Source organism: Petromyzon marinus, unplaced genomic scaffold (assembly GCF_048934315.1).
Source record: "Petromyzon marinus isolate PM22_M1 ecotype Great Lakes invasive population unplaced genomic scaffold, UKy_Petmar_22M1.pri1.0 PM_Scaffold_361, whole genome shotgun sequence".
NCBI classification, from domain to species: domain Eukaryota; kingdom Metazoa; phylum Chordata; class Hyperoartia; order Petromyzontiformes; family Petromyzontidae; genus Petromyzon; species Petromyzon marinus.
The window spans coordinates 1-12,903 of NW_027423348.1; the positions used below are offsets into that span (position 1 = coordinate 1).

General features: G+C 58.6%; 1 protein-coding gene across 1 annotated transcript in view; it reads right to left on the reverse strand.

Annotated features, from left to right (window-relative positions):
* Positions 1-2,876: 2,876 nt before the first annotated feature.
* Positions 2,877-12,903, reverse strand: part of LOC116958329 (uncharacterized) — a gene marked incomplete at its 3' end in the record, with an annotated part of 33,759 nt that continues 23,732 nt past the window's right edge. Inside the window, exons 6-8 of the mRNA XM_076064257.1 lie at positions 11,588-11,791; positions 5,181-5,649; positions 2,877-2,956 (exon numbers count right to left, since the gene is read on the reverse strand). Coding sequence (XP_075920372.1) covers positions 2,877-2,956; positions 5,181-5,649; positions 11,588-11,791 — 753 coding nt within the window. The remainder of the gene's footprint in view (positions 2,957-5,180; positions 5,650-11,587; positions 11,792-12,903) is intronic.

The following is a 12,903-nucleotide window of genomic DNA, read 5'->3' on the forward strand; positions in this document are numbered from 1 at the left end:
TGACTTCAATGCCCGAGTTGGTCATGATACTGGCACCTGGTCTGGAGTGATTGGAGGGCATGGGCCAGATCAGCTCAATAACAACGGTAGGAGGCTGCTAGATTTTTGTGCAGCCCATGGGCTTGTAATTACCAACACGCTGTTCCGGCATCGGCGCATCCACACAACATCATGGATGCATGCCGGGTCCAAGCAAGAACATCTGCTGGACTACATAGTGACGGACCAGCGAATGCGAGCCCATGTCCTTGACACCAGGACCTACCGTGGAGCTGATCTGCCCTCTGACCATCGACTAGTCATCTGTAAGATGCGCCTGCCATTCTTCCACTCCGGTGGTGGGTGTACACCCAGGACCCCATTCCAACCTAAAGTGGCCTGGTCTCAGTTATCTGATGAAAGTTGCAAGCGAGAATTTCATCATCGCTTGCGGCTGGGATTGGCATCGTCCCCGACTCCTCCTGATGTCGAGGGTAAATGGGCGAGGTTTAGGACTGTGACTCATGCAGCTGCAATGGCTGCTTTGGGTACGCGGTCCAGACCTCCCCAGACACCCTGGATGACAGAGGAGTTGTTCAGGATGGTTGAGAAAAAGCGACAGGCCCACTGTCATCGGCTACAGAATCCCACGTCAGAGAATGAGGAGGCTTACCGCAGCCTTCGCTCGGAGGTTCGGAGAGCCGTGAGGCGCTGCAAGGATGGGTGGTGGTCGCGGGTTGCTGAGGAGATGGAGTCTGCCTCAGTGGCCCGTGATCACAAATCTCTATTTAACTCCATCAAAAAAGTAACCTGCAGCGCCACACCTATTACCATCATTAGGGGAAAAAACGGTGATCCAATTTCCGACCCCCAGGAACAGGTTCGCAGATTTGCTGAGCATTTCTGTGAGGTCCTGGGGGAGGGAAAATCCCTCAGCCAGGAAAACATCGCGGCACAAAGTGAGGATGACCCTGCTGAGGCTGCGGTGCCTCAAATATTGGATGAAGTCACCCCCTGTGAGTGGCTGGCTGAGGTGCCATCTGCTGAGGAAGTATTGAAGGCGATCCGGAGTCTGAGACCAGGAAAGGCAGCGGGCAGAGATGATCTCCCAAGCGAAATGCTGAGGGAGGGTGGCGTTTGTGCACAGACTGCCCTATATGACATCATAACAACAGTCTGGACCACTGGACGGGTTCCGCAGGATTGGAAGGATGCCCTGGTGGTCCCCCTTTTTAAGAAGGGGGACCGCACAGACTGTAACAACTACAGGGGCATCTCACTCCTCAGTGTGCCGGGAAAGGTCCTGGCAAGGATTATTCAGCATCGCCTTGCCAGGCACGCTGAGGAGAGGCTTGCGGAGCCCCAATGCGGTTTCAGGAAAGGGCGGTCCTGCACAGATGCCATATTTTCTGTCCGTCTGCTACAGCAGAGGTGTAGGGAATTCCAACAAGACCTACATCTCTGCTTTATTGACCTGGTCAAGGCCTATGATACCATCAGTAGGCCTGGGCTCTGGGTCGTTCTTCGTGCTTTTGGAGTACCTGACCCTCTACTCACGATCATTAAGGACCTTCATGATGGTGAGCGGGCCCGGGTAAAACTACGTGGCCGGGAGTCAGAGCCATTCCCTGTACACCTTGGGGTGCGACAGGGATGTCCTTTGGCTCCCACATTATTTAACATCTATTTTGACCACGTAGTTCGTGAAGCCTTCAATAGCTGTACCGGGGGAATCTCCATATGGTACAGATATAATGGGAGGCTAATCGATGCCCGGGTGCGGTCAAGGGATGGCTCCCTATTGCTCAACCACGTTATGTATGCTGATGACTTGGTAATAGCTGCTCAGTCAGAGGAGGAGTTGGAGACGCTGCTGCTGAGACTGGAGCATGCCACTAAGAGGTGGGGCCTTACCATCAGCCCCACCAAAACTAAGCACCTGCCTGGGTATTTTGTACCATCGGACACTCCACCCCCACAACTCCCAATCGGTGATGGGGCAGTTGTGGAGAGAGTGGAGAGTTTCCCATACCTGGGCAGTGTGCTTATGACTGGCTCCAGTTTAACAGCAGAGGTCTCACTCCGAATCAGTCGAGCGGCAATATCTTTTCATCGGTTGCGTAACGCTGTGTGGAAGCTACCTGGTCTGTCGCTCCGCACTAAGCTTCAGGTCTTCTCGGCCACGGTCATTCCCTCCCTTCTCTATGCTTGCGAAACGTGGACCCCCCTAATGGAACATCTTCGCCGGTTAGAAACATTTAGGCTGGCCTGCCTACGATCCATCCTGGGTTTAACCAGACTGGATTGTGTGAGGAGCTCACAAATCCTTGAAAGATCTGGGCAGGGTCCCATCGGTGAGCTCCTCCGGCAGGCAAGGCTGCGATGGCTGGGTCATGTAGCCCGCATGCCCAGCCACCGCATGCCGAAACAGCTTTTGTTTGGCCGGATTGAGGGGGCTAAGCGGGCGCGGCATGGGCTAGAGAAGAGATGGAGTGATGTGGTACAGGAGGACGTGGAGCTGAGTGGACTTGCCGATGACTGGTACCAGCGGTGTCAAGATCGGCCTCTGTGGAGGAGGCTCGTGAAGGATGCTACTGGGCAGTTGGAGGCAGTCGCCCTCCAACAACAACGGAGGGCGGAGGAGCGACGCTCACAACAGCGAGCGGAGCGCCGGGTGGCTAAAGCACAGCAGGTTGGCACAGTAGGGGGCACAGGTGGTGCATCAGCCAGTCATCTCAGTCAGTCGACCCGTGGCACCTGGGTCTGCCCCGTGACCTCCTGCCAGCGGGCGTTCGACACTTCACGTGGCCTCAGGGTGCACATAGCCTGGCACAAGCGTCGTGGTGACGTCACCGCCACTTAGTGGCGAATGGCGGTTGTTGTTGTTGTTGTTGTACCCGTGGCCGTGTGCTGGTTGTGCCGGGTCAGTCCAGGCTGGTCTCCGCTGAGAGAGCGAGTCGTGGACCCGTCACCAATCCTGCGACGCTCAGCACACACACACAGGCACAGCAGCTGCAGCTCCCCAGGTAGCCTCGAACAGCAGCAGGGGCAAGGGTGGGTGGGTGGGTGGGTAGGTGGGTAGGTGGGTGAGTGAGTGGGTGGGTGGGTGGGTGAGTGAGTGAGTGGGTGGGTGGGTGGGTAGGTGGGTGAGTGAGTGAGTGGGTGGGTGGGTAGGTGGGTGAGTGAGTGAGTGGGTGGGTGGGTGAGTGAGTGAGTGGGTGGGTGGGTGAGTGAGTGAGTGGGTGAGTGAGTGGGTGAATGAGTGAGTGGGTGAGTGAGTGAGTGGGTGGGTGGGTGGGTGGGTGAGTGAGTGGGTGAGTGAGTGGGTGGGTGGGTGAGTGAGTGAGTGGGTGAGTGAGTGGGTGGGTGGGTGGGTAGGTGGGTGAGTGAATGGGTGGGTGGGTGAGTGAGTGAGTGGGTGAGTGAGTGGGTGAGTGAGTGAGTGGGTGAATGAGTGAGTGGGTGAGTGAGTGAGTGAGTGGGTGAGTCAGTGAGTGGGTGAGTGAGTGGGTGGGTGAGTGAGTGTATGAGTGAGTGAGTCAGTGAGTGGGTGAGTGGGTGAGTGAGTGGTGAGTGAGTGAGTGGGTGAGTGAGTGAGTGAGTGGGTGCGTCAGTGAGTGGGTGAGTGAGTGGGTGGGTGAGTGAGTGAGTGTATGAGTGAGTGAGTGAATGTATGAGTGAGTGAGTGGGTGTGAGTGAGTGAGTGAGTGGGTGTGAGTGAGTGAGTCAGTGAGTGAGTGGGTGAGTGAGTGGGTGAGTGAGTGGGTGAGTGAGTGAGTGGGTGAGTGAGTGGGTGAGTGAGTGGGTGAGTGAGTGAGTGGGTGAGTCAGTGGGTGAGTGAGTGAGTGGGTGGGTGAGTGAGTAGGTGGGTGAGTGAGTGGGTGGGTGAGTGAGTGAGTGACTGGGTGAGTGGGTGAGTGAGTGACTGGGTGAGTGAGTGACTGAGTGGGTGAGTGAGTGAGTGAGTGGGTGAGTGGGTGAGTGAGTGAGTGAGTGACTTGGTGAGTGAGTGACTGAGTGGGTGAGTGAGTGAGTGAGTGGTGAGTGGGTGAGTCAGTGAGTGAGTGGGTGAGTGAGTGGGTGAGTGAGTGGTGAGTGGGTGAGTGAGTGGGTGAGTGGGTGAGTGGGTGAGGTGAGTGAGTGGGTGGGTGAGTGAGTGGGTGGGTGAGTGAATGGGTGAGTGAGTGGGTGGGTGAGTGAGTGACTGGGTGAGTGAGTGAGTGAGTGGGTGACTGAGTGTGTGAGTGAGTGGGTAAGTGAGTCAGTGAGTGGGTGAGTGAGTGGGTGGGTGAGTGAGTGGGTGAGTGAGTGGGTGGGTGAGTGACTGGGTGAGTGAGTGGGTGACTGAGTGTGTGAGTGAGTGGGTGAGTGCGTCAGTGAGTGGGTGAGTGAGTGGGTGGGTGAGTGGGTGAGTGGGTGAGTGAGTGAGTCAGTGGGTGAGTGAGTGAGTGAGTGGGTGAGTGAGTGAGTGAGTGGATGAGTGGGTGAGTGAGTGGGTGGGTGAGTGAGTGAGTGGGTGAGTGGGTGAGTGAGTGAGTGGGTGAGTAAGTGGGTGAGTGAGTGAGTGGGTGAGTGGGTGAGTGGGTGAGTAAGTGGGTGAGTGAGTGGGTGAGTGAGTGAGTGGGTGAGTGAGAGTGGGTGAGTGAGTGGGTGAGTGAGTGAGTGAGTGGGTGAGTGAGTGAGTGGGTGAGTGGGTGAGTGAGTGGGTGGGTGAGTGAGTGAGTGACTGAGTGACTGAGTGAGTGGGTGAGTGGTGAGTGGGTGAGTGAGTGGGTGAGTGAGTGAGTGGTGAGTCAGTGAGTGAGTGGGTGAGTGAGTGGGTGAGTGAGTGGGTGATTGAGTGGGTGAGTGAGTGAGTGGGTGGGTGAGTGAGTGGGTGAGTGGGTGAGTGAGTGAGTGGGTGGGTGAGTGAGTGGGTGAGTGAGTGAGTGGGTGAGTGAGTGAGTGAGTGGGTGAGTGAGTGAGTGGGTGAGTGAGTGGTGAGTGAGTGGTGAGTCAGTGTGTGAGTGGTTTAGTGAATTTCTGCTCTCTGCACCCGTCAGAGAGCCGAGTTCAATTCCCGTTCACGGCCACCACCAACACCCCCCCCCACCTTGCCCCCCCCACCCCACCTCGCCCCCCCCCACCTCACCCCCCCCACCTCACCCCCCCCCCCACCTCACCCCCCCCCACTTCGCCCCCCACCTCGCCCCCCACCTCACCTGACGCTCCCACGCCCAGAGTGACCACAATCCTGTGGCCTGTTCCTGCTGCTCCTCCTCGTCCAGCCGCCCACCACCACCACCACCTCCTCCTCCTCGTCGTGGTGATCGTGGTGATCGTGGTGATTGTGGTGATTGTGGTGATCGTGGTGATCGTGGTGGTGGTGGTCTTGGTGGTGGTCTTGGTGGTAGCCGGGCAGCGAGGGGGTGGAGCCAGGCAGCGAGGGGGAGGAGCCAGGCAGCGAGGGGGTGGAGCCGGGCAGCGAGGGGGTGGAGCCGGGCAGCGAGGGGGAGGAGCCGGGCAGCGAGGAGGAGGAGCCGGGCAGCGAGGGGGTGGAGCCGGGCAGGGAGGAGGAGGAGCCGGGCAGCGAGGGGGAGGAGCCAGGCAGCGAGGGGGTGGAGGAGGAGCGCTGAGGGGCGGAGCTCCTCCTCCTCCTCCTCACCGAGGACACCGCTTCCTGACGGAGGCCTGGGGGGGTGGCAGGGTGGGTGGGTGGGTGAGTGAGTGGGTGAGTGGGTGGGTGGGTGAGTGGGTGGGTGAGTGGGTGGGTGAGTGAGTGGGTGGGTGAGTGAGTGGGTGGGTGAGTGAGTGGGTGAGTGGGTGAGTGGTGAGTGGGTGGGTGAGTGGGTGAGTGGGTGGGTGAGTGGTGAGTGGTGAGTGGGTGAGTGGTGAGTGGGTGGGTGAGTGGGTGAGTGAGTGGGTGAGTGAATGGGTGGGTGAGTGGGTGGGTGGGTGGGTGAGTGGGTGAGTGGGTGGGTGAGTGGGTGGGTGAGTGGGTGGGTGAGTGGGTGAGTGAGTGAGGGGGTGAGTGAGTGGGTGAGTGAGTAAGTGAGTGAGTGAGTGGGTGAGTGAGTGGGTGGGTGAGTGGGTGGATGGGCGAGAGGGGGGGTGAGTGAGTGGGTGAGCGAGTGGGTGAGTGGGTGAGTGGGTGGGTGAGTGGGTGGGTGAGTGGGTGAGTGAGTGGGTGAATGAATGGGTGGGTGAGTGGGTGAGTGGGTGAGTGAGTGGGTGAGTGGGTGGGTGAGTGGGTGAGTGAGTGGGTGAGTGGGTGGGTGAGTGGGTGGGTGAGTGGGTGGTTGAGTGGGTGGGTGAGTGGGTGGGTGAGTGGGTGGGTGAGTGGGTGGGTGAGTGGGTGAGTGAGTGGGTGAGTGGGTGAGTGAGTGGGTGAGTGGGTGAGTGGGTGGGTGAGTGGGTGGTTGAGTGGGTGGGTGAGTGGGTGGGTGGGTGAGTGGGTGAGTGGTGAGTGGGTGGGTGAGTGGGTGGGTGAGTGAGTGAGTGGGTGAGTGGGTGGTGAGTGGGTGAGTGTGTGGGTGAGTGGGTGGGTGAGTGGGTGAGTGGGTGAGTGGTGAGTGGGTGAGTGGTGAGTGGGTGGGTGGGTGAGTGGGTGGGTGGGTGGGTGGGTGAGTGGGTGATTGGGTGGGTGAGTGGGTGGGTGAGTGGGTGGGTGAGTGGGTGAGTGAGTGGGTGAGTGGGTGAGTGGTGAGTGGGTGGGTGAGTGGGTGGGTGAGTGGGTGGGTGAGTGGGTGAGTGAGTGGGTGAGTGAATGGGTGGGTGAGTGGGTGAGTGAGTGGGTGAGTGGGTGGGTGAGTGGGTGGGTGAGTGGGTGGTTGAGTGGGTGGGTGAGTGGGTGGGTGAGTGGGTGGGTGAGTGGGTGGGTGAGTGGGTGAGTGGGTGAGTGAGTGGGTGAGTGGGTGAGTGGGTGGGTGAGTGGGTGGTTGAGTGGGTGGGTGAGTGGGTGGGTGTGTGGTGAGTGGGTGGGTGAGTGGGTGGGTGAGTGGGTGAGTGGGTGAGTGGGTGGGTGAGTGGGTGAGTGGGTGAGTGGGTGGGTGAGTGGGTGAGTGGTGAGTGGGTGGGTGAGTGGGTGAGTGGGTGGGTGAGTGGGTGGGTGAGTGGGTGGGTGAGTGGGTGAGTGAGTAGGTGAGTGGGTGAGTGGTGAGTGGGTGGGTGAGTGGGTGAGTGGGTGGGTGAGTGGGTGGTTGAGTGGGTGGGTGAGTGGGTGGGTGGGTGAGTGGGTGAGTGAGTGGGTGGGTGAGTGAGTGGGTGAGTGGGTGAGTGAGTGGGTGGGTGAGTGGGTGGGTGAGTGGGTGGGTGAGTGGGTGGGTGAGTGAGGGGGTGAGTGAGTGGGTGAGTGAGTAAGTGAGTGAGTGAGTGGGTGAGTGAGTGGGTGGGTGAGTGGGTGGATGGGCGAGAGGGGGGGTGAGTGAGTGGGTGAGTGGGTGAGTGAGTGGGTGAGTGGGTGGGTGAGTGGGTGGTTGAGTGTGTGGCTGGGTGAGTGAGTGGGTGGGTGGGTGAGTGGGTGGGTGAGTGGTGAGTGGGTGAGTGGGTGAGTGGGTGAGTGAGTGGGTGGGTGGGTGGGTGAGTGGGTGAGTGAGTGGGTGGGTGGGTGGGTGGGTGAGAGGGTGGGTGGGTGGATGAGTGAGTGAGTGGGTGAGTGAGTGGGTGAGAGGGTGGGTGGGTGAGTGGGTGGGTGAGTGAGTGGGTGGGTGGGTGAGTGAATGAGTGAGTGGGTGGGTGGGTGGGTAGGTGAGAGGGTGGGTGGGTGGATGAGTGAGTGAGTGGGTGAGTGAGTGGGTGAGAGGGTGGGTGGGTGAGTGGGTGGGTGAGTGGGTGGGTGAGTGGGTGGGTGAGTGGGTGGGTGAGTGGGTGGGTGAGTGGGTGGGTGAGTGGGTGGGTGAGTGGGTGAGTGGGTGGGTGAGTGGGTGGGTAGGTGCGTGCGTGTGCGTGTATACGTGTGTGTGTGTACGTGTGCGTGTGTATGTGCGTGTGTGTCTGTGTGTATGTGTGTGCGTGCGTGTGTGTGCGTGTATATTTTCGATTGGCTCCTCCCCTCATGGCATATGTGTCCACCACAGGGGCTAAATGCGGGCTCTGGACTGGTGCGAGGGGCTGGTAACCCCTCCACCTTCAATTAATTACCACTAAACCGCGAATTAAGTATATAACTAATAAGCTTGTGCCGGAGGCCCCGGGGGGCCAGGCGTCTATGACGTCTCCTGGCCAAACCCCAATTGTCGGAGCCAGGAGAATGAATCTCTACCCTCGGGGCTCCTCCAGAAACAACGAAAAACTACTTCGTGTGGCCACGTGGAATGTTCAAACGCTCACTGTGGAGGAGAGGCTGCCACTCCTCTGTCAGGAGCTGGACCGGTACCGCCTGGATCTATGTGGCATTCAGGAGGTCCGGTGGACCGGTTCTGGCTCCTGCCACCATGAGGGGTGGACAGTCCTCTACTCGGGGCAGCAGACTGCCAAACAACAGGGTGTGGCTCTTCTTTTGAACAAAAGAATTAAGGGGGCGTGGGAGCATGGCGGTGAGGTGTGGGAAGCTGTAAGCCCCAGGCTACTTTGGGCTCGCCTTACCATCAACCGGAGGCGAGGAATGGTGGTCGTGGTTACTTATTCCCCCACCGAAGATGAACATCCGTGGAGGGATGCAGGCAAAGCCGATGAGTCAGATGCCTTCTATGACCTCCTGTCACAGGTGCTGGCTAAAGTGGCCCCTCGGGATAGAGTCATCATGTTAGGTGACTTCAATGCCCGGGTTGGTCATGATGCTGGCACCTGGTCTGGAGTGATTGGACGGCATGGGCCAGATCAGCCCAATAACAACGGTAGGAGGCTGCTAGATTTTTGTGCAGCCCATGGGCTTGTAATTACCAACACGCTGTTCCGGCATCGGCGCATCCACACAACATCATGGATGGATGCCGGGTTCAAACAAGAACATCTTCTGGACTACATAGTGACAGACCAGCGGATGCGAGCCCATGTCCTTGACACTAGGATCTACCGTGGAACTGATCTGCCCTCTGACCATCGACTAGTCATCTGTAAGATGCGACTGCCATTCTTCCACTCCTGTGGTGGGTGTACACCCAGGACTCCATTCAAATCTAAAGTGGCTTGGTCTCAGTTATCTGATGAAAGTTGCAAGCGAGAATTTCATCATCGCTTGCGGCTGGGATTGGCATCTTCCCCGACTCCTCCTGATGTCGAGGATAAATGGGCGAGGTTTAGGACTGTGACTCATGCAGCTGCAATGGCTGCTTTGGGTACGCGGTCCAGACCTCCCCAGAGACCCTGGCTGACAAAGGAGGTGTTCAGGATGGTTGAGAAAAAGCGACAGGCCCACTGTCATCGGCTACAGAATCCCACGTTAGAGAATGAGGAGGCTTACCGCAGCCTTCGCTCGGAGGTTGGGGGAGCCGTGAGGCACTGCAAGGATGGGTCGTGGTTGCAGGTTGTTGAGGAGATGGAGTCTGCCTCAGTGGCCCGTGATCACAAATCTCTAAATAACTCCATCAAAAAAGTAACCTGCAGCGCCACACCTATTACCATCATTAGGGGAATAAACGGTGATCCAATCTCCGACCCCCAGGAACAGGTTTGCAGATTTGCTGAGCATTTCTGTGAGGTCCTGGGGGAGGGAAAATCCCTCAGCCAGGAAAACATAATGGCACAAAGTGAAGATGACCTTGCTGAGGCTGCGGTGCCTCAAATATTGGAAGAAGTCACCCCCTGTGAGTGTCTGGCTGAGGTGCCATCTGTTGAGGAAGTACTGAAGGCGATCCGGAGTCTGAGACCAGGAAAGGCAGCGGGCAGAGATGATCTCCCAAGCGAAATGCTGAGGGTGGCATTTGTGCACAGACTGCCCTATATGACATCATAACAACAGTTTGGACCACTGGACGGGTTCCGCAGGATTGGAAGGATGCCCCGGTGGTCCCCCTTTTTAAGAAGGGGGACCGCACAGACTGTAACAACTACAGGGGCATCTCACTCCTCAGTGTGCCGGGAAAGGTCCTGGCAAGGATTATTCAACATCGCCTTGCCAGGCACGCTGAGGAGAGGCTTGCGGAGCCCCAATGCGGTTTCAGGAAAAGGCGGTCCTGCACAGATGCCATATTTTCTGTCCGTCTGCCACAGCAGAGGTGTAGGGAATTCCAACAAGACCTACATCTCTGCTTTATTGACCTGGTCAAGGCCGATGATACCATCAGTAGGCCTGGTATCTGGGTTGTTCTTCGTGCTTTTGGAGTACCTGACCCTCTGCTCACGATCATTAAGGACCTTCATGATGGTGAGCGGGCCCGGGTAAAACTACGTGGCCCGGGAGTCAGAGCCATTCCCTGTACACCATGGGGTGCGACAGGGATGTCCTCTGGCTCCCACATTATTTAACATCTATTTCGACCACGTAGTTTGTGAAGCCTTCAATAGCTGTACCGGGGGAATCTCCATATGGTACAGATATAATGGGAGGCTGATCGATGCCTGGGTGCGGTCAACGGATGGCTCCCTATTGCTCAACCACGTTATGTATGCTGATGATTTGGTAATAGCTGCTCAGTCAGAGGAGGAGTTGGAGACGCTGCTGCTGAGACTGGAGCGTGCCACTAAGAGGTGGGGCCTTACCATCAGCCCCACCAAAACTAAGCACCTGCCTGGGTATTTTGTACCATCGGACACTCCACCCCCACAACTCCCAATCGGTGATGGGGCAGTTGTGGAGAGAGTGGAGAGTTTCCCATACCTGGGCAGTGTGCTTATGACTGGCTCCAGTTTAACAGCAGAGGTCTCACTCCGAATCAGTCGAGCGGCAATATCTTTTCATCGGTTGCGTAACGCTGTGTGGAAGCTACCTGGTCTGTCGCTCCGCACTAAGCTTCAGGTCTTCTCGGCCACGGTCATTCCCTCCCTTCTCTACGCTTGCGAAACGTGGACCCCCCTAATGGAACATCTTCGCCGGTTAGAAACATTTAGGCTGGCCTGCCTACGATCCATCCTGGGTTTAACCAGACTGGATTGTGTGAGGAGCTCACAAATCCTTGAAAGATCTGGGCAGGGTCCCATCGGTGAGCTCCTCCGGCAGGCAAGGCTGCGATGGCTGGGTCATGTAGCCCGCATGCCCAGCCACCGCATGCCGAAACAGCTTTTGTTTGGCCGGATTGAGGGGGCTAAGCGGGCGCGGCACGGGCTAGAGAAGAGATGGAGTGATGTGGTACAGGAGGACGTGGAGCTGAGTGGACTTGCCGATGACTGGTACCAGCGGTGTCAAGATCGGCCTCTGTGGAGGAGGCTCGTGAAGGATGCTACTGGGCAGTTGGAGGCAGTCGCCCTCCAACAACAACGGAGGGCGGAGGAGCGACGCTCACAACAACGAGCGGAGCGCCGGGTGGCTAAAGCACAGCAGGTTGGCACAGTAGGGGGCACAGGTGGTGCATCAGCCAGTCATCTCAGTCAGTCGACCCGTGGCACCTGGGTCTGCCCAGTGACCTCCTGCCAGCGGGCGTTCGACACTTCACGTGGCCTCACGGTGCACATAGCCTGGCACAAGCGTCGTGGCGAATGGCGGTTGTTGTTGTTGTTGTGTGTGTGTACGTGTGTGTGTGTGCGTGCCACGTACTCTCCTCCTGTATGCGCGCCATCACCTCCACGTCCGTGATGTCCTGGAGGCGGTAGCGCTGGGAGCAGTCTTCGGACAGCTGAGACAAACTCAGCTCGCTGTCCACAGACAAACTCGGCTCGCTGTCCACAGACAAACTCGGCTCGCTGTCCACAGACAAACTCGGCTCGCTGTCCACAGACAGACTCAGCAGACGGGACGCGGCTGGTGGGACAGAGACACGGGGAGAGAGACACGGGGACAGAGACACGGGGTGAGACACGGGGTGAGAGACACGGGGTGAGACACGGAAAGAGACACGGAGAGAGAGAGAGACACGGGTGGAGAGAGACACGGGAGGATAGAGACACGGGTGGAGAGAGACACAGGAGGAGAGAGACACGGGTGGAGAGAGACACGGGAGGAGAGAGACACGGGGGAGAGAGAGACACGGGGTGAGAGAGAGACACGGGGGGAGAGACACGGGGAGAGAGACACGGGGAGTGACACGGGGAGAGAGACACGGGTGGAGAGAGACACGGGAGGAGAGAGACACGGGGGAGAGAGAGACACGGGGTGAGAGAGAGACACGGGGGGAGAGACACGGGGAGAGAGAGACACGGGGAGAGACACGGGGTGAGACAGACACGGGGAGAGAGATACGGGGAGAGAGACACGGGGGGAGAGAGACATGGGGAGAGAGACACGGGGAGAGAGAGACACGGAGAGAGAGACACGGGGGGAGAGAGACACGGGTGGAGAGAGACACGGGTGGAGAGAGAGACACGGGGGGAGAGAGACACGGTGAGAGAGACACGGAGAGACACGGGGAGAGAGACACCCGGGGATAGAGACACGGGGAGAGAGACACGGGGAGAGAGACACGGGGAGAGAGAGACACGGGGAGAGAGAGACACGGGGTGAGAGAGACACGGGAAGAGAGAGACACGGGGAGGGAGAGACACGGGGAGAGAGAGAGACACGGGGAGAGAGAGACACGGGGAGAGAGAGACACGGGGAGGGAGAGACACGGGGAGAGAGAGAGAGACACGGGGAGAGAGAGACACGGGGAGAGACACGGGGTGAGACACTGGGTGAGACACGGGGTGAGACACGGGGGGAGAGAGACATGGGGGGAGAGAGACACGGGGGGAGAGAGACACGGAGGGAGAGAGACACGGGGGAAGAGAGACACGGGGGGAGAGACACGGGGAGAGAGACACGGGGGGAGAGAGACACGGGGGGAGAGAGACACGGGGTGAGAGAGAGACACGGGGGGAGAGAGACACGGGGGGAGAGAGACACGGGGAGAGAGACACGGGGAGAGAGACACGGGG